At 41.0% G+C, this 21,672-nt stretch overlaps 1 protein-coding gene across 2 annotated transcripts in view; it reads right to left on the bottom strand.

The window, feature by feature from the left end:
• The window catches only part of FSTL4 (follistatin like 4), a 212,874-nt gene that overhangs the window by 4,156 nt on the left and 187,046 nt on the right, over positions 1-21,672 (bottom strand). Inside the window, exons 9-15 of one of the 2 annotated variants that reach the window (XM_040078524.1) lie at positions 17,937-18,098; positions 16,780-16,914; positions 15,256-15,282; positions 9,918-10,036; positions 6,856-7,005; positions 6,164-6,271; positions 3,056-3,165 (exon numbers count right to left, since the gene is read on the bottom strand). In XM_040078524.1, the coding sequence (XP_039934458.1) occupies positions 3,056-3,165; positions 6,164-6,271; positions 6,856-7,005; positions 9,918-10,036; positions 15,256-15,282; positions 16,780-16,914; positions 17,937-18,098 (811 nt within the window). The remainder of the gene's footprint in view (positions 1-3,055; positions 3,166-6,163; positions 6,272-6,855; positions 7,006-9,917; positions 10,037-15,255; positions 15,283-16,779; positions 16,915-17,936; positions 18,099-21,672) is intronic. The other variant, XM_040078525.1, reaches the window with a different exon arrangement.

Raw genomic sequence — 21,672 nt, 5'->3', positions numbered from 1 at the left:
ATAAAAGCTTCACCTTTCTCAGTCATGGACTGCATTGTCTGCAGCAAGGACAGCAGGAGGGAGTTCTCCTTTGCTTCTAGTTAGTCTGTAGCTAGCTGAGGCAGAGAAGTTCCCTGGACTGGCTTTTCTTTTTCTGGGAACTGACCAGCCTGCTCTGGACTGAAAACCCAGAAGAACACCAGAGCTCACCCCTGTGGCCCACCGGGGCCGGGACGCTGCATTCCAGCACAGGAGGGACTGAAAAGAGACCGAGCGAGCAGAGCTGCACCCCACGACATGGACTGTCTGAATTTGCCATCTCTTCACAACAGAGAGAGGTTTTATTATCACTCATTTTTTACACTTGTGAATACTTTGTAAAATGAACAAACAGGGTTTTTTTCCCACTTTTCTCCAAGGACATCTTTTCCCAAACCAGTAGGGGGGAGGGGCTTCTTGAATCTGCTTTCTAGAGGAACCCCTTAGAAAGTCTCCTCCCAGATTTCCCTAAACCTGGACACCATGGTGCCTAGGAACCACTGCAGGAGATGGCAAGGCTGTGGCGCAGAGCAGACTCTTACAAACCATCCTGCCAGCCCAGGGAAGATGTAAAACATTTCTTGAGGAACATAACCAGGGTGCCCTGAAGATAAGGGGTCTTTATTTTGTGTCTCAAGACTGAGCAAAAAGCAGTGAGCAGAGGATAAATGTTCTGTAAAAGATATATGCTGCAGCACATCTGACCTTTGCTGAAGACAAGAAAAGGTCAAGAATAGCCAAGAAAGGTTTCTGCTTAATTAGAGAGGGATTCCTTAGAAACAGCCTATTTGTGTTCCCCTGGATTCACTGACACTGACCTACAAAAACTAATTTTACATTGAATCTTTTCATCTATTCAGTGCAGACAGAGGGAAATGAAGTGAGTGCTTAGTGTCGTATTTCTTCCTCAAAAGATGTAAAATTGCTTGGTGAAATATGGAGGACAATGTGCTTCTGTGCACATAATACATATTTTGCTTGAAACACTGGGTTTATTTCTCTATTCTTAATCCATCTGTCAATGAGACACTCAGCAATGATTTCACTTCTAAAGAATGAGCCAATGTAGTCTATGACCCCATGAAAATCACTGGGCCAAGCCTTTCATTTCCTCATTATACTCACATCCATTAGAGACTTCACAAAGTATCTCCAGTGGAGAGTCGTAGCCCACTGTGTGTGTGGAAATTGGATATGACACTTGTATTTCTCCTGGATGAATGCATTTTAAGTACACTTTAAAAAGTGCTTTCCCTTACAGCTTTTTTTTTTTTCCCCAAGACCTCCTTAATACTTGGCCAAATGCCTGAAGAAGTTAAGTAATGTTTTTTTATCATAAACTTCCACTTAAAGAAGTGGGTCAGGATATATTTTATGTGCCCACAGTTGCAGAAGAGGCTCAGCCCTTGTATGAAATCTGTGATCTGAAATCTCAAAGCAAACCTTGCTCTTAGAGAGTTTTCAATCGACAACAGTGTACCCTTGGAACAAATAAAAATTGACACATTTCTAGATATTCATCTAAAACAGGAGGCAGCTGAAACACATATGCAGGAGTATTTGCATACAAATATTATTTGGCTTGTGAAAGAAATTGCTTAAATGTTCACCTTCCTGGGAAATGCTGGTACTGCCATTTATTGTTTCTGAGTAGAGAACTTAGAACATAATCTCAATGAGTCTCATTAGCCTGCAAGCAATGATTTTTTTGTGTTGAGGGTGAGAGAGAACGGACAAAGATCTGGCTCTGAACAAATGCAACAGGAAATCAGGGACAGCATTTGCAGCTTTGCATGCAGAAAACTATAGACAATAATCTATATTTATTATTTCAGCCAACTAATCACACTGAAGCAAAAGGACAATTAAATAAACAAAAATTTGTAACTGTTCCACCTTCCTGTCTTTGAATTCAATTCTCACCTTCTCAGCTCAGGCTTTAACATTCAGCAGAGTCATCTACCTCCTGGCACTACTATTAGTCATAATGAAATTGTGAAAGAAAACTGGAAATATGAAGCAGAGAGAAATTACAAATGACAGCCATGAGGCATGCATCATTATTTTGTGTTTCAGAAGGCAAAATTATTTATTTTGGAACAGATTCAAAATATAATCATTTAAGTGTAACCCTTTCTCTCTCGGTGTTTTCTGCAGGAAACCTAAGGTGACTGTAAGGAGTTACAGTATGTGTTTTGAGTGTTTTACTTAGTTAAACTATATAGAGGACAGAAGATGGTTAAACAGTTGTTATAACATGGAAAGCTGTGCAGTTATATAAATTGCTGTGCAGTTATCATCAATTTTGATAATGTTAATGGGAGGCTTCCCATGCCTGCTGGGAAGCAGCCAGTATTACTCCAGGTTATTAGTATGTTAGTTACACAACCTCATTAACCACTACATCCCATTAACATTCAAAACTGACGGTTCATGGAGGGATTTTTCTTTTTTTTTTTTTTATGTGCAGTGTATACAATTTTTCTGCTCCAGCCATAAACCCCACGCAGAGATCCAATACTTGAAAAGTTGGAAACATGTGAAAGAACCACATCTCATGCTTCAGGCAGAGTACACTTCCACCATTTCAAGCAATATATCCTTCACACAGGTTTCTGCCCAGATCCATAACAGTTTTGTGGCAAGGAAGGTGATTTTTGGGCCATCAAATTCCTGGCACAAGTAAGCCAGGGCAGTGTGCCATAAGCTGGAAGGAGGGATGGATGACTAAGGTGAGGTTTGAATCCTTTGCACGGTCTAAGGCAAGTCCAGGATTGTTTCTTGCTGTTTTACTGACTAGCTGAATAACTACCGGCAATTTCCTCAACCATTTCTCCATTTCATGTGTGAAAATGGGATAAATGTAAAGATTAATCACATATTCATTCATTCATTCATTCATTCATTCATTCATTCATTCATTCATTCATTCATTCACTCACTCATTCATTCCTTCACTCATATCTGTAAAGTGCTTTAAGGTTATGAGAAAGGAGCAGCATGGTCACCATTATCATTCATTAAAATAATTTCTCACCTAACATGATTAATAATAAGATTTGTGGGTGGTATAAAAAAATCATCCACTCCTTCAAAGGGTGCACGGATAACACGCGGATCCTCCCCGGCGCTCGCCTCTGGAATTACCTACAATAAATACACACAAGGTTGAGTGCAGGATAAGCACTGAGTAAGGCAGAAAGGTAAATACAGATTAGAGACATGCACGGTACTGAGTGGCTCTTTCCAGGCTGCAGTAGACTCAGTTGATTAATGACTTCAAAACACTGTTTGGTGTAGTTGTCTTGAAAAGGTGTGCTAGCAAATAGTATTTGAGGCTTGACATTTGTAAGGTAAGTACTCAACTTGACTTTCATAAGTTGTTTACATCTCGAGAAAGAGCAGTCAAGCAGGAACTGAAGCAGTATGACAACACTAGGACCATAATAATTTATCCCTCACTATCTAAAGTAAACATTTACTTCATGGTCATATTTATTAATCTCACTTAAATGCACAGTGATAGTTTACCACCCTGAAGGATCAAACACTAAGTCACAGGAGTTAATTATCACTTTGAAGGAGAAATACTGTTCATTCATCGATATAAAGCCCAGGGAGGAGTGGAGAAGTGCCCCTTGGCTGTCCCCTGGTCCTGTCCTCCAGCACAGCACAGATCTCCATGGACAAGGGAACTCAGCTCCTCCACCACTCCAGAAAGGAAAAGTTTTCAAAAATTAAAATGTTAAACACTCAAATTGTTTGCTGGGTTTAAGATGACTTTAGTCCATTCATTAGGACCTTCTGCTGCTCTAATCTGCAGCAGTCGTTGCTTTGAATTTATAGCTACATAATTCATTAAAGACATGCTAAATCCCTAAAAGGTTTATTTCAGACAGCTGTTCTGGTCATGCCACTTAGATTTCTTCCAATTAGATTGCTCAAGAAAGATACCCACACTAGCACAGTGATTTCAAGAGGCCAGGCATTTGCTTCCAACAAGCCAGTAATGGCCAAACAACAGCATCCCGTTAGTTGGTTGCACAGGCAGTTTGATAAATCCCTGACTTCCAGAGAACAAGTGGAAATTTAGATCAACCTCTGCAGCAGCATCTTCATTAAAAAAGGTATTTTATTGCATGTCTGCAACCAAACACTGCAGGTTTTAAGAAGGAACTTGCCCAACTAGTCATTGCCCACCTTTTGGGAAACAAGGTCAGAAAAAAGAAAGGATCTGCTGATGCTGATGCAAATCTCATCTCTATGTGTGTAACTGCACATCATAAAGATAACAGAAAGGACTATCTGAGGTTTGGAGCCTTCTAACAGGTTTCCAACTGTGCAGATGGTGTGTTCTTCTTAATAATGACATGCATGTGCCATCTCTCCTTTAATTACAGAAACTTCTCAGAGCTGGATGGAAGACATTAAGTCAAAAAGGGTAAAAAGAGCCCATTTTCTCTCCTTATACTCTGTACAGGAAACTCACATCCCTAGGGGAGACAACCTGGTGCCACTGCCCTGGAAACCTTCATTTATATGCCTCCATTCTAGTTTTGGCATCTTTTCCTGAAATTACCCAGGATGAGTAGATCATCCAGTCTTTATTATTGACAGTCAGCACTGGATGGAGCATGTGGGTGGTGGGGATGGCTCATCCCATCTTCATGGGGCAGTATCTCCAGCTGAGGCCTTTGGTAGCCCCACAGGTAATGCAGACTCCCAGTTTGTTGGTTTTTAGGTCAGAAAGCACAGCCCCCCTTCTTCTCTGCCTGCTGCAGAATGCTTTAATGTAGACTCAGCAGCAAACACTTCTGGCAGGAGGAGAATTCACATGACACCTGTTACCAGAAAGGTTGGGCAGCAAGTGCCAGAAAACAACTACCAGAGAATGAGATGTCTGGATGGATCACATCAGATCCATCAACTGGTATCAACTCTGTCATAAAACATACAGCAGCAGAAAAATGCCCTACTAGATGACCATTCTCCACGTTCTCTGTACTGTCAAACAGAAGAGAGAAGAGTAAAATTGCCAAGGTGATTCAGAAATGGAAGCTAATTTAGTTAGTGTCCTGTGCTCCAATGTCACTGTGGGTCTGGTGGTGCTGATCATGGAGGAGTTCCATGGATATTACTGGCACCCCTGCAGAGGAATCACTAACACCCAGTAACACAATTTGCTCCCAAGGTTTTATTTCTCCTGTTTTGTGTGGGTTTTTTTTTTGTTTGTTTGTTTTGGGGTTTTTTTGTGTTTTTTTTTTTCCCCCCCATGCCCTAGAAAGCCCCTTTTCCCATTTTCCTGTGAGAGAATCACAGTCACACAATTGTTAAGGACAGAAAAGCCTTCTAAGATCATTGAGTCCAACTATTTCCCCAGCACTGTCAAGCCCACCACTGAACTATGTCCCCAAGTGCCACATCTACAGGTCTTTTCAATCCCTCCAGGGATAGTGACTCCACCACTGCCCTTGGCATCCTGTTCTAGGCCTTGAGAAAGTTATCAGGGAAGAAATTTTTCCTAATACCAACCTAAACCTCCCCAGGCATAACTTTAAGCCTTTTTCTCTTGTCATATCACTTGCTACATGGGAGAAGAGATTGACTTCTATCTGGCTCCAACCTCCCTTCAGGGAATTGTAGAGACTGATAAGGTCCCCCCTGAACTCCCTCGGCTGCTCCTTGTCAGACTTGTGCTCCAGACCCTCCCCCAGCTCTGCTGCCCCTCTCTGGACACATCCCAGCACCTCAATGTCTGTCTTGTAGTGCGAGCCCAAAACTGAACCCAGGATTCCAGTGTGTCACCAGTGCTGCAGAGCACGGCAATTTTGTCCTGCTCACAGCCAGCTGCAAGCCCTTGTTGTGTAACTTTATGGCTCTGTCACGTCTTAAAACAAAACAGACCTTGGCACAAAGCAGCCCTGCTGTCAGCCTGTGGCACAGTCATTGCTCAAAACCAAATTAAATGGCAGGAAAAATATGAGGATGGACAGAGGAGGGATGAATAAAACACACTGGATATGCAAATGAAACAGCAGCTTTATATCCAGACCATTAAATGCAGTTAATTACCTGCAAGCCACCAGTGTGTTACCAGTGATGCTGAGCCCAGAAAGAGCAAAGGCTCCGAAGTGTAAGGACTTACCTGCAGTGTGGTTGATGACCGCTTCATGTTCCCCCAGCTGAGCACCCACACTTGGTCATGGGACTTGTCATAATGTAATTTGGTTGGTAATGGGTCCACATCCAAGGACTTAAAAAAATCCAGAGAGAGTTATTTACACAGTGACCCAAATGCACATGACAAATATTAATCAGTCCACTGCACGCATTCTCATGCACCACTGTTACGCGCCCTGTGCAGCTTTGCCTTCAAATCAAGTGGAGGATCAGCAGCAGTTGAAAAATTTGGCTGTTTGGTGCCATTTTCTGGGTAGACATCACTCCATCTTATGCTGTTACTTATAGAGAGTAGTTCGAGGGCCAATTCTGTCTGAATTGTACCCACACCAGCTCATTCTTTCCAAGCTGCTCATAACCCAGGTCAGGCAGATAAGCCAGGAATTCATCCCAGTGTTATTTTACCAGACTCACTGTGAGCTTGGCTGCAGATGCAGCCCTGAGACTCTGATCTCCAACCCACAGAGGAGTTTACTCCTGCCAGTGAGGCTACAGAACACTGAACCCCATGTGAACCCGCTGGTGAAACCAACATAGGCCCAGCTCTTTAGTGATCAGCAGAGCTTTGCCCAGCAGATCCACTGGGCAAAGATCTGATTTCTTTGTCCTATATCAAGTCTTTTGCCATCAGTGAATAATGTGTTCACTTGTAAGTACCTGTATGGCTTTTTGAGTCTGGATATCAATTATCATTACTCTGTTCTGCTTTGGCTGTGTCACATAAATGTACTTGTCTCTGACATTGACTGCTGAAGCCCAGAGGCAGGACTGAGTGTCTTCACCTTCCACTCTAGGACAGATCTCTTCCTGAGGGGTTAAAAAAGAAGAGGTTTAATTTTTAGAAGTTCAGGGCCTTGAGCAGCAAGAAGCTTAGCCTTGAAAACAGCAGGAAAAAATCCCTGGGGATTCCATTAGGATGAGATTTCTCCCCTTTCTTTCCTGGAAAACATGAAATAATTAATTTATGAGGTACCACACTTCAGCCTGGCTCTATGCAATGACATTAAACAGCTGGACCTCCTGCAAACTTATACTGAATTTAAATAACTACAGAGTCTATAGATTGATCTTTTGAAGCATGCTGTGGTTCATCAAAACTTGCAGTGCTGTCAGCATTTATTAGCAACAGAAATATCACTCTGTGCTTTGAAAAAACAGTGATTTGCATTAATTGAGTCACTGCTTTATATTTTTCATAAACTCTTCATTTTCTGCACAGGAAAGCATGCTCTAAAACACCTGTGCTCAAAGAAACAGAAGCAAAGCAAGCAGGATCCTACAGCTACAGAAACTTCCCCTGTTTGAAAGGAACCATATTCTGCTGCTTTGGGCCAAATTCTGTTCACAGCTGCGTGATGCTGTATTTTGTCAGTGATCCTCCACTCACTGAGCCCCATGCAGAAGTGGTACAGCTACCCTGAGTTTGAAGAGTCACTTTTGGTCTCAGCAACAACTCTCTGCATGTTTGCTATTCCTCATTGCTCTTCCTTCTGTCAAGAGGCCTTATTTGAAAGAACATTTGTGTGGGACCAGGCGGTGAGGAGGAAATGGGATAAAATGAGAATGAACACATATAAATTTCAGTGAGCATAACTGTTGATTCTAGACCTCATGCTGGGTAATATTAAATAATGGCCCAACCTACCTAAGGGAAATGTGACTGGAGCTGCATCAGAGCTTGTTCAGTGAAAGAGGAGTTACAACAAAAAACAATGTCGACACTGTGTCTGTATTGGAGGAATAGAATAGAATAGAATAGAATAGAATAGAATAGAATAGAATAGAATAGAATAGAATAGAATAGAATAGAATATCCTGAGTTGGAAGGAACCTACACCATGTGCAACAATTATGGATGGAAAGCTGTCACCTCTAAGCAACACAGCTCTGCTGGCTGAGAGTCTCGGTGGAGATCATCACTAAGGGTTGAAGATACAAGACTCAGTAACTTGGCTGCATTTTCCTTTCTGTTCCTCCAGCCAGGCTGGGAATCCATGCTACAAGCTCCAAGATGATACAAAAGCTCAGACTTGGGCTTCCAGCAGCCCTTCATGCAGTCAAGCACCTGCCAGCCTCCACACTGCCCTCCTCATCCTCCACTCTCACAACACAGCGCCTATAACAGATACAGCTAGACTTCATCTGCACAGACAAGCATCCACCCAAGCCAACAGGAGGAGCAAAAGGTCACCAGTCTTTCTGCTACAGGCTCAGCTGCTCCACCTGCTTTTGTGCCCCTCTAATAGCAAATGAAGCAACATTTTTTGTAGATCCACTCCTAAAGTTGGGCTGGTGTCACTGTCTATGTAGCAAACAGGATAGTAGAAGGGAGTAAAAAAATGTGAATCCTCCATAGACCAAGGGAAGGTCTTTGAGATATGAAGGAATCCCTCACAGGCGCCTCTGAAGAGCAGCCAAGTGATGCTAAAAATCCCTCTTATGCACACCAATGCACTGACATTATTTCCTTAAGTGCCCTCTCTGTTTTGTTATTTTCCATCTGTTTCTCTAGGACTACCTCTTCAGTATTTACAGTTCTTCAGAAAAGAAACACAGGATTTCTAGCTTTGTAAAGCTTAGGTGTGGTTTAATAGCATTAAGTCCATGGTAAGGGTTAGCCTTGGGGTGAGCATCAATCTGGACTTCTTCTAAGGTATATTAAAATCTAGTGGGGAAAAAAAAAAAAATCAGCATCAACTACAAATTTATTGAGATTTAGAAAATACTTATTACAGACTCATAAGATGATCTTGACCCATAGCAGCAGAGCTTGACCCAGCCTGCAGCACTCATGACAGTGATTCTCCCCTTTGACTCCTCCCAAAATTGAAATCAAGGCTGAACCTTTGTTTTCAGAAGAACCACATTCTTAAGCCACATTTTCAACTTCCCCTTTTAAAAATTAGAAAGTAAGTAAAGAAGTGACTCAAAAAGCATTTCTGGATGTGTTTCAGCGCCTGTGGTTTTTTTACAACTGTCAGTTTCATGAGGATATGTCTGATGTATGTTCCTGTGCAGGAGTACACAACACAGGTCACTGAGAACACTGATGTCACAGATCCTCCTGTGTTATCCCACTGGCCACGTTGAGCTCCATTGCTTACAAGCCAGTGCTTGACATTCCTCACACCTAGAAACATTTTCCTTGTCACTTCCTAAAGCAAGGGTTAGGTAAATTCAGTGCTGACAGAAAAGTGCTCTTTCAGTGGCAGAAGTTGCAGAGGACCTCCAAGGCACAACCATTTTCTGGGCATTCTTATTTGCCTCCCTGCTGTAGTTTAACATAGCAAAACACTTCCAAATAGCAGAAAGTAGCCCAAAGTACCTCACTTCTTTGCCTATGGAGGCATCAGCAAAAGGAGCACCAGTGAATGATGCGTGCATCTTTCTGCTACTGACTTTTGTACCTTACTTAAATCCCAGTTACAAATTTGGGGCATAGATAAGTAAACAGATCAAAAGGACAAGTGAAAATCTTCGCTTATGTGATAACTAGCCAAATTCTCTGCAGCGTGTCAGTAAATCCTCCATGTCAGCCTTAGCACTTATGTGGATCCCCCGACTTTCAAGAGAAGATGCTATACCTCAGGGAGGCTGCATGAAGCCCACCAAGCTCCAACATCCCTGTGGCAAACAGGTCCTTTAGCAGTAACAACCTTTGAAGAGATTAAGAGAAAGTTTCCCAGCTGTCAGCTGTAGCTGCTGGGTTTAGGACTTACATAACTCGTGAAAATCCTCTCTTCGGGCCTGATATGTCTCCGGATTTCACATTCATTTGGCTGAAGGACTGTGATCCCATCATCAGAAAAGACATAGAACATATTCCCAACACTCAGGCCTTAAAGGGGGATAAAGAAGAAGGAGTTGGATCTTTTTTTTTATATGTATCCATAGCTGTTAGGACTTTATTAAAGAACTCGTCCTCCTCCTCTCTGAACAAATAAAATCTGCCTTACATAAAGTTGGTCATTTGGATGCAGTTGGAGCATTCACAAAATCAAATATCATGTCACAAGGGCTTCAAGGAGTGAAGAGGTACAAACACATTCAAAAATGCATTGCCTTGGTGGCGGTGGTTGTACACAAATAATTATGGCTGGGTCTTGTAATAGGTACCAAAGCAGGATTGGATCCCAAGAAGCCTCTCTGTTGCACTGCTACCCCCCTCAGATTATGAACTTGGTTTTTTTTCCTATGATTTCATTAAAAACAGCTTGATAATAATTTGAGAAATGAAAGAAAAGCTTTAGTTAAAATTAAAGTGAAGGTCATCCTGTTACAGGCAACTTGACCACTGGTAACTGTGATGGTAAATGGAAGTGTTTAGCATCTGCACCACAAATGAAAATATATAGATTTCTCCATTTTCTTAAACTATCTGAAAGAACTAACTACAGCCACCAAAATAAATACATTTTTGAAATCTTGCAAACTGTAATTCACAAATGTGGAGTAGTTCAGCATTGCATTAGCACTCATTTATCCAACCAGGGCATTCCAGGAGATTTGGAAAATTGCCTGATTGTCATTGCTTTGCCATTAAGAGATTGTGTTTTATCACTTCTGTCATGCTACATGGAATTGTAGTGACAAGATCTTTAAGAAATGTTCAGGATCCTTTCAGACACCCTAGTTTCAAAGATCCAATCATTCAATTTTTCACACCACCACCAATACGTGTTTGCAATGACCACTGTTTCCCCTAGCAGTGTTGATAGTGTACTTCATCAGTCAACAATACGGTAATGCTATAATTTGTATCTTCTAATTAATTCCATTTTCCCCTTGGAGAAATAAAGTCCCCATTCTATGGCTCTGAACTGTGTTCAGCGTTAAAAATTCCCTTCACTGGTCCTGTGGTGGCAGCTCTAAATACTGCTCACAGAGATAGAGTTTCTCACTTTTCTTAACTGTTTGCAGGATTGAGATCTAAATCATCACAGGAAATTTGACAGTAAAAATGTGGATAATTTGGACAAATGTATTTTTGGAAATTTTTGTAAAACACACTGTATTTAGTAAGGCTAGAAGGGGGTTTTTTTGTTGCTAAGCCCTCTTCTTTTGATGCCAATAAATAGCTTCAGAGTACGTGTCAGCATGTGGTGTTTCCTGTACTGACAGCGTTCAAGTTGAGTCTCTGAACCACAGCACAGAAATCCCCCAGTTAGGGCATCAGGTGGGTTCAAGAGCTGTGATCCCCAAATGGAATTCCACAGAGCAGGATCATGCATGTAGGAAAAAAGCTAACAAAGCTCCATCGAGAGTTATTTCATGGACTAAGGGTTATTTTTTTCCCAAGTATATTGGTAAAACATTTCATTCAGGCACTTTGGACCAAAACCTGCACTCCCAGCATCCACACAACTCCCACCTGCTTTAGTGGGATTTGATGAACACATCAGAGGGCAGAATTTGACCCTGGCCTGGAATGAGTGCCGATATTTCATGGTTAAAGGATTTTAATCCTAAAAGTGAAAACAGGCAGGAAATCAAGTATGACTACTGTGAAGATGCTTATTATTATTTTCATGCACAAGAGTAGCATGATTTTGTTGGATGATCCTATTACAATGAGGGTGTATTTAAGATGTAAGAACTTAATTACCCACAAAAATACTTTGATTAAAAATTTTACCCCAACAGGTTTAGAGTCAGAGACTGGGCAAGTTCTACTACTTATTTTACAGTAAAATGAGTCGAAGTTTTACTGCAGACTGATTAAAATATACTACAAATTCCTGAGAGCATTCAGTTTCTCCTTTTTTTTAAAAAAGTTTGTCAGTTTAAATTAAACCACTTTTTTCCCCCCAGAGATTAATCTTCACACTGACATTTAGACCAAACAGGATTTTACTAGACAAACTAGGTGTTTTATTGTAACTTATGAAACATTTGCCAAATCTTGGTTGGGGTACATCCTAAACAATCTCATGGACGTCAGTAGAACAGACTCAATTTTTGATTATACTGATGCGATTCCTCGGTGCAGGGAATTGGGAATTATTTCAGTACAGAGGTGGCCAATGAGGTATTTTGTGGGTTTTTTTGTAGTAGTGAGGCTGGTACTAAATTGGGAACTGATGAGGAGGATGAGGACGTGTGTGGTTTTGTGTTGGTTTTTTTTTTTTTTTTCCCTTTAGAATTGAGGACATTTCAGGTTAGATGACACAACTAGTTCATAACCTAAAGGCATTATGAAAGGCAACATGCCTCACCTGTATAGCAAAAAAACCCCTAATATAAAAAAAAAAACCCAAACCATTAAGAAAGGGGAGGGTTTTCTAAACATAACAGTTCTTATTTGATCCACTCCAGATGAAGCTGACTCTAACAAAAAAACTTCAGGAGGACACCTGATATCAACAAGAGCTTATGGGGGAAATACAGTGTACATCAGTGTACATTTATACATCCCTCCTTTGAGATCAAAGGGATCTCTTCTCTGATGTGGAATACTATGATCTGATACTTAAATAATTTTCCTCTACTTAACCTAAATACTTGGAAATATTTTAGAATTTAAATTTGGTAATGAAAAGGCCTTCAGCTTTTTAAGTGAATACATTCACATAACTGCTGATTGCCTGCTGGCACAAAATGCTCCTTTTCTCCACATATTAAGTAAGCAGTGCTCACTACAGAAATGAACACTGTCATGAAAACAAATCTCTGCTTTATATTTGGGCTACTCATGGTTTTCTCTGGACAAAATTAAAAACTATTCGTACATTGAGAAAATACTGCACGTGCTTCCAGCTCCAAATTTAACTGGCTGGTTGCCCTATGTGCACTCATATATTGAGGCACTGCCTGTGCATGGCCTGAAAAGTTTTGAGAATAAACTGACAGACTGACTTTTAAAATGACCAAATACTTCTGTTAAAAGTTTGACTTGCAGCAAAAGTTTGTTCTACACCATATCTTGTTTAGGCATTTTCCCAAGGTTTTAGTTACTCTAGACCTTGTGGGGATGAGGTTGTGATAATTTTAAAGGAGCTCAAATCTACAAATGCATTTATTAATACTGCTACTTGCACATAGTAAGGAATTGAAAGAATATATTAAAATGTAAAACCAAAAATACCACTCCTGTCTTCCAGCTTTCTCTGTGCCAAGATTTCACATGCTGAAGTATATTCTAGAATGAATGTGCCCATCAAATACTACAGGACAACACAAGCAGGGTAACACATCTGCTTTACAGATACTGAATTGTTTAGGAACATCAGTAGCAAATCTGCTTTACTGGTCATGTTTTGCCTCAACATTGCTCATACTTTTATTTAAAATGTGCAAGGTGGATAAGCAGTAAGTCCATTAATTTAGCAAAATTATAGTAAGACTTTCTGCAACCAACTTCTCAGCTGTTCTTTAATTATTATTCTACTTCTACATCTGGTAAGATCATCCAATTGCTTTCTTTAAAAAGGAGCATGAGGGATACTGTATATAATTAACAGCCATGGAGCATCATGCAGGTGATGCTGGACTGATGAGATGCATTGGAGATTTCATTTCCAAGCAGAAGGGAAATAGCAATTCTTAGTGCCCATAACGACATTCACAGGAACGTCAGCAGTGAAGATTCCTCACAGCCCTGCACCAGGAACCTGCAGGCGGGGTATTTAGGGAGGAGTGCTGGGGAGCTCTCCTAGGTGACTGTGCCACCTCTCTGACCCCCAGTGAGCTGCATTTGGCTTAGGCTGGAAGGAACTTTAGAAGTAATGTCTTTGCTGTATGTGTCTGTGGCCACCAGTGGCACTGACAGTGTGCACCAGGTGTTTGCACACCTGGCCCAGGCTGCTCTGGTCACCATGCCCTGGCACCTTCCCTCTGCCCCTGAAATCCTTTGTGCCAAGCCCAAACTCCCCAGAAAGCTTCATGCTGAGGGCTGGAAGCCCAGCAACTGTTTTGGGTACCTGGAGGCACTACTTACAAATGGGCTTTTGCACCCTCCAAAAGCAGAGTGAGCCTGAAGCCCCTCTTAGAGGAGCAGCATGAGGGATTTTGGGTGTTTGCAGGGGGCAGGAGGACATGGTGGAGAGCAGTTTGTCACTGCATAGCAACCCCTCCCACACAGCTTGAAGGACACCGAGGTCTCAGCTGCCTCATAAGCAGTTGGCAGATGTAAGAACTGGTTTACATCTGCGCTTCAACCTCAGAACCTTCCTCCAGTGAGTGGATGTCCTGCTCACAGCCCTCCAGGAGACCAAGCTCACAGGGTCCCCTCCACACACCTGGGCTCCACACCTACAGAGTCAGATGGACAACCTGCTCGAGAGCCCCTTGGGCGCTGCATGACACTTCTCACTGGGTGTTTTGGGAATTGTGACAGCACAAGCATGTACAAAATGAGGTGGTCTTAAGAGCCTCCACAATATCTTTGAGTCAATTAGCTGCTCAGGACGGTTTTTTTTCTACTTTGGCTTCCAAGATACACAGTTGTTGACCTTGTGAAGGACACACTGTAAGTTTGATCAGACTAGAGTTCTTAATTGCCAATTAAAACAAGGAGAAATGGGGCAACTTTTACCCTGAATTGATTCAAAAGACAGAGGGAAGAAAACCTGTTGAGGTTTGGATTTTTGTTTTGCCTAACAATCAAGAACACAATTTTTGCTGCTCACCTAGAAAACAGCAACACATGCTACCAAAAAGGAAGAGCTTAAATTGCTTGCTTAAAAATGCAGTATATTGAATTTATGCCTTACTTATTCAATTATGGTAATTTGGGAGCATTTCTGACACTTGTGTGATTGCTAATGCAGCTTGAGAATCTCAGGCTACTCACATTTCTGGCAGTATACATAAAATTTGTATTTATATACATTTTATGATCATCTATGATTTCATAATTGGAAAATGCAAGAAGTTATGGGTACAAGAGTGACATTGCTTATTTGAATAATTTAGATTTTAAAAGTCTGGTCTGTACTTAATCTGGTGACTGCGAAAGTTGATAGGGTTAGTGGCAAGTCAGTGGAGAATGGCCCATCATGGAATTATTAAAGCAGACAAGCACATTATCACTACGACAAAAGAACTTTACTGCAGTACCTTCCTCTCGCCACAGTATGTTTGCAACTGCAGCATCAGAATATTGGGAAAGCCAGAAAATAATCAGGAAAAGAAAAAAAAAACAACAAAACAATGTCAAAACTTTCATCGTAGCAAGTAACTGAATAAGTAATCATGTTTACATGAACTGTTTAATTGGTGAAAATTTTGTAATATTCATTCAAATAAAATACCAGGAAAGACAGAGTTCTAAACACATTTGCTCCTTCTAGAGACAACTCAGAGACTTTGACACGGGAAAAATCCTTCCTGAAATGAAGGCAGCTGTGCAAAGATCAATGACCTACTAAAGAGAAGATGTTACCTTCAAATGCAGCTGGAGGTATGGTACAACCTGTGATTTTCTGTGCAAGTTGAATAAGGAAACACAACATGGAATTATAGAATCATTAAGGTTGGAAAAAACCTCTACAATCATCGAGTCCAACCATTAACCCAGCACTGCCAGGTCCACCAGCATCTTTCAGGAGAAGCCTGAGACTGGCAGCTACAGCAACTACACCCTCGGCTGCGTTGTTTCTGGGAACTTCAGGCAACTGCATTCTTTCAGGATTCACATAAGCTTCAAAAGGGAAGCATTTGAATTTCTATTCCAGTTAGATCCAATTATTTCTCAACATACTGCAATTTCCCTTGCTCAAGTATTCAAGGGAAAACGACCAATATTAACAAGAGTACATAAATCTAGTTAATGAGGAATAGAATATATTTTCCAAAGATTCGCCTTGAAAGCCTGTATTTATGGGTAACCTTGTTTTCAATTCTTGCTCTATATTAGCAGCCAGAAAAGCAGCAAAAATCCCATTTGCACCTCGACTTTTAGTTTCACCATAAACCCAGGCAATTATGAGGGCAGAACTAGGAAAGATCAGGCCTCTGGGAGCTTTTCTACCGGGACAACTGATCACCTCCTGCAGCAATTCTGTTTTGGGGTCAGTGTGGTCAAGATAATACTGCTGCACTCCTATGGGAGATGTGGGAAGAGTAGCTAGGAGAGTATTTGTCTTTGAGGTGGAAGATAATTTCATGCTGAATGAAACCTATTTTGCCAGTCAGTGATGTAAAACCAAGTAAAATAAATAACTTAATCACATTTTTCAGACATCTACAAAATCAAGAATTTTGACTGATAACTGGCTTCAAAAGAAGTCTTGTACAGAAATCAATGAGATTTACAGAATTCGACAAAAATATTACATTTTGGATTCCCTGGTATCTGAAGCTATTGCCAATTTGTTAATCCAATAAAGCTGTTACGCATCACACACCCAGTATACTTTTGGCACATGAAAGACACCATCTTCCTGGACAAGATATTACCTTCTCTGCATGATTCCTACCTCGAAAAGCACCCAATCCTCTGAGCAAAGTGCATTCAGAACTGTCATTACCTCATGTAAGATTCAACTTACTGCATGCAATAGCCTGAACTATTAAATTACATGTATACCATCACAATCAAACACTATTTAAAGAAATAAATATATGGAAAATTGAGCTTACGGGTCTTTCTTGCTGAATCTTCGATGAAAAGGGAAGATATGTCCTCGTCCACTCCCACCTCATTTTTAGCAATGCAGGTGTAGGCACCAGTGTCTTCATACCGAACACTACTGATATGAAGTTCACTTCCATTTGCTGTAAGAGAGACACTCATAAACAGTGCTCCTCACTGCTGCTAATTGCTTTCCCTGTCTTCATTTTCTTCTGTCACCACAGCTGCCTGGTGACGGCTCAACACGGTGGGTCCACCCCCCTGTGCTTCCCCCTGTTTAACTAGAGGTTTTTGGGAATTCTCATGGGAGCTGATGTCTTGCTCCTTTCCATCAGCATGTACACACTCCACACCACAAATGAACAAAGAACAATCCCAAGCCAAACTATAAATTACATTTTATTTCTTTATTGGTTATAAAGATGCTTGGCTTTACTTAAGAAAAAATTAATTAAAATTTTGAAAACTGTTTTTCATCAGATCACCAAAAACTTTGGTTTAAAGGGGTCTCTTTACAGTTCCCCCTACCATTTTGCTTTCTGCAGTGGTATCATTGCCTAAAACCTCTGGAAAACGTTGAGACATTGTATGCATCACACAGTGATATCAGTGCTACCAACACAGCCTGAAGGCTACAACCCACCAAAGCCAGACTGGAGCCTATGTTGAGGATGGGGTTAATATTTTTTTACATAGAAAACTGCAAGTAAATGTTTTTGAATTTTGTTATGCCTGTTGCACCCTCATTTGAACAGGGACCCAGAGGTGTTAAAAGCCGGATTTCTTCAGCAGAGCCAAGTGGGAAACTGATTCTCAGCTGACCTGCATCCAGTGTGGGCTTAGACATGAACAAATAATTTAATGAATTTCTCTTCAAATAATTTAATGCATTTCTCTTCTGCCGTGCTATACAGAAGAAGCAAGGCAGTGAAGAAACAGGCAGGCTGTCTTTGAGCAGAATGCAATTACCACTTACATCAATCAATAGTGTATTTCCCAGGAAATTCACAGGAGAAAGAGATAAAAAGAAAGAACAGGGGTTTTATAACACAATTTCCAACAACTTGTGGCTTAGAAAAATACAAGAACTTCTGGTTTAAAGTGCAAAATAATCCTCCTTAATCCCTGTCTACAATACTTTAATTAATCAAAATTCTGTTCTTACCGAGGAGCGATAGTTGTTTGGATAGCTTTGGCATGATATCAATGCCATTCTTTAGCCAGGTAATTCGGGGATTAGGGATGCCTTCAGCGTGACATCTCAGGCTTGCCGACACGCCCGGCTCCTGCGCCTGTGTTTCGGGGTAGACGCAGATCACTGGAGGCACTGTGGGAAGAAAGGAATTGGGGACTTGAAACCCCGCGCCCGGGCTCGAGAGCCGCTGCTGTCCCGCAGTCCCACGAGGGGCTCGGAGCTGACAACCAGGGACACAAGCTTGGTCTGGTTGTCAGTGCAAGCTACTGGAATGATTGCTCTACAGCTTGACTTTGGGGGCAGAAAACAGAAAATAACAGTTTTCCAAGCACTGGCATATGGGGGAAGCTGAGGATTCCCTGGAAGTGTTCCAGGCCAGGCTGGACAGGGTTTGGAGCAACTTGGGAAAGTGGAAGGTGTCCTTGCCATGGTAGGGGGTTGGAATTGAGATGGTGTCTAAGATCCCTTCCATCCCAAACCAGCCTGTGATCCTATGACTCTATAACAGAAAAGAGTAAAGCAATATACCAATGCCAGGGGGCAACCTTGTGATTCAGTTTTGTATTTAGACTGTTCTTGCTTTCATTGAGTAACTAACTGAACTTAATAGTTGGATTAAAACCTAATGTGGGTACTCATGTATTTAAAAATTAAAGTATAAACTTCAGATCTTCACTGAATCTAGGAGGGAGTTTGAGTTCCTGCCTACGACAAACAACTTAATATTCAGTATTTAATTGAATATCCATCAGGAAGTAGCCTGCATATTCACTACCACTTATTCTGAAAAAATAAAGTGTTTACCAATTACTTATTTTCACTGAGGGGTTTTCAAAACATGACTTACCTAGTTTCATGAAGGCACTCCAGAACTGTTTAATATACTCCATTGGCAGAACTCCTAATTATATTACAATTTCAGAGACGTTCATTGATTTTCAATCATCTTTCCTTCACTGCTCAAACCAACAAGGCTTAATACCACCCATTAACTATTTCTTAACAATTTACTCACACACTCAAAAAAAAAAAAATTGCAATACTGGAACATCAGTGAAAGATACCAGCAATACTCTTTTACCTTGAGGGAAAAATAAAAGGAAATGTGAGGATGTTTCATACCGTGGCCAATGGTATTTGTGTTTCACAATGAAGAGGTCAACTTCTATCAGATTAGGAGATTTTGGGATTCATGATGTAGCTACTGAAACTGTACAGTTCTGTATAACCATGACCAGAGTCCAATGTGGATGTGATATGCGGGGGGCCCAACTTCTTCCCCAAGGAAAATGAGTAACTGCTACTGGCACTGGTGAAAGACAGGAAATTTTGTGGGATGTGTTTGGGGTTTTTTTTAAGAAAGCCAGAATGAGTTGACAAAAAACTTCTGGAAATCACTGGGTTAAGGCATCTAAGTCACTGCTCTGTTTTTATATAGTACATCATTAGACACTTTAGAATTAAATGAAATCTGGCTTTGCAGCTTGCTATGTGTCTACATATCCATGTGGGGATAGTTTAAATAAATACATTCACTAGCACATACTTCTCACCTTTCTATATCTATTTTTTAATGGGCCTTACCAGAGAGAGATGGATTTCACTCCTGGGCTGAGCTGTCAACCAGGGCTGAGCTGTCAGCTTGGAAGGAAATCGGCCACGACAGAAAGCCCTCAAGTGTACTTGGGTTTTACAGCTTTAAAAGTTGAAGTATAATCTGAGAGAAAAAGGGACTTCTAGCAAAGGAATGGCTTTGAACACCTCTGCACTGGACCTGTGGGTTTAGTTCCCTGTCTTCTATTTCCTTTACTTGAGAAGAAAAGGTGTTGTAAGATGCAGGGCAGTGAAAAAATTGCCATTCAAGAACTTTTTAATAGGGAGTTACCAAAAAGACGAGGTTTGTTTCACTGAGTTTTCAATTTCTAAATAAAAGCATTTACTAGAATTTTATCTTCTCTTCCCCCCATCACTGTCACGTTTGTAGCTCCTCCTGACCTCAGGAGGTGCCAGATTAAGCTGAAGGCAAGCAGGAGAAGGGACCTGCAGCCAGAGATGCTGGTGGCTTTTGGAGCCATCCCTGTTTTATTTAAGAGTCAATTCCCCAGCAATTCAGCAGAATAAGACTGATAGTCAGGAGCTCCTCATTTCATTAGCAACTTAGAAAATTAACTTAAATTTCTCTAAGTCGGTGTCTCCAGGGATGATAGGATAAGGTAATTTTTGTCTCCTTTGACAGAATTTTATGAAGGTCCTGCACTCAATGCTTGTCTTACCTATGATTTGCTTGCTACTAGTAATATTTTTTGAATGACATGATTTAGTAAGTGATGTCCATTAAAGGCCTACATGATTTATTTAGACTCACAGCTGAAAGACAGCGTGCCTCCTACAAATGCAGAGAAAAAAGATTTACAGTATTCAAGAAGGTTTGATTCTCAAATCCTGGTGAAATCAATTGACTTGGCTGAGATCTCACATGGCCAAAGGCACCAGAGAAAGTTTACTCCAAGTCAAATGTCTTCTCAGCTGCCAGCTCTCAGAGACACAGCCCATCTCAGTCATCACCTATTTAACGTTCTCAAAGCCACTATGGGTTGTTACTTCCTTATTATTGTTTGCTTTGGGCTTTCCTGCTCATCTGGGCACCTGTGTCAGCGCTTCCCAGGATGGCCACAGGCATCAACACCCCAGAATCAGGGCACACCTCCACCAAACAGACTGTACTTTCATCTCTCACATTTTTCCCTCACACCTTGATAGTCTGCACATGAATAATCCGCCTATTTTACCCGCAGGGCTGAAAACACAATAGATTTATACTGCCAAATGTAGCTTACAGGTCCTAGACACTGATTCAATGCTCTGCATGAAAATTAACTTAAAATTACAGCAAGGTGTCTTTTCAAGAGTTATTAATAAAGAAACTGTTTGTTTTCACCTACAAAGAATATGTCCTTCACCTCCATATCTGCTCTCTTATAATTTTCCTTCTTCTATTTTTAAACTTTTTATTTCTTCTCCCCTGTCTTACATAATTCACTGCACAGGTAAATCATTGCATGCAAATGCCTTGTGATAACAGCAAACTACAGAATATATTTTTATTGTCCTTGTTACAAATTAATACATTCCAGGTAAGCACATTAAACTTGCAAAGATTTCAGTTCCAGACTTTGGGATATATGGATTACCCTTTGCTTTTTCCCTTGGTGAATATACATCATTGCTAACCATTACCGTGTCTGCAGCCAAGGGCAATATAAAAATGCCATCATCTTAAGCAAAGTAGGAAAAAAGAGGCATTGAAACAAGCACGAGATTGGGTAGACTGCCTACTACTGCATACTGAGCAGCACCTCACTTGTGAGCAGACCAATTCATTACTATAAAACAGCTCAGGTGATAAAGCACGCGATGAGCACAGATGGTGGCACCAAGGCCCAAAGACATCCATTGCTGCTGCAGGAGCTCTATACTCCCGGGTGTAGCAATAATTAACAGATTAATCATTTGCTTGAGGCGTTTTACTCTTTCCATTTATGATTTGAAAGGAGTTTGCAGCATTTTATGCTTTCTCCTGAAAAGCTACGTTAACGAAACATCCGTGTTCGTAACATCTCCCTGGAAAATTTGTCCTATTGGACCCTTATAATTGAGCTGAGGATCAAATGGCTTTTTTTAAAACTGTTTTCAAGGAATACAATAT

This window comes from Hirundo rustica, chromosome 14, assembly GCF_015227805.2.
Source record: "Hirundo rustica isolate bHirRus1 chromosome 14, bHirRus1.pri.v3, whole genome shotgun sequence".
Lineage (NCBI taxonomy): Eukaryota > Metazoa > Chordata > Aves > Passeriformes > Hirundinidae > Hirundo > Hirundo rustica.
Note: the sequence above shows the minus strand (reverse complement) of the source record. Positions and strands in the feature narration are given on the sequence as shown.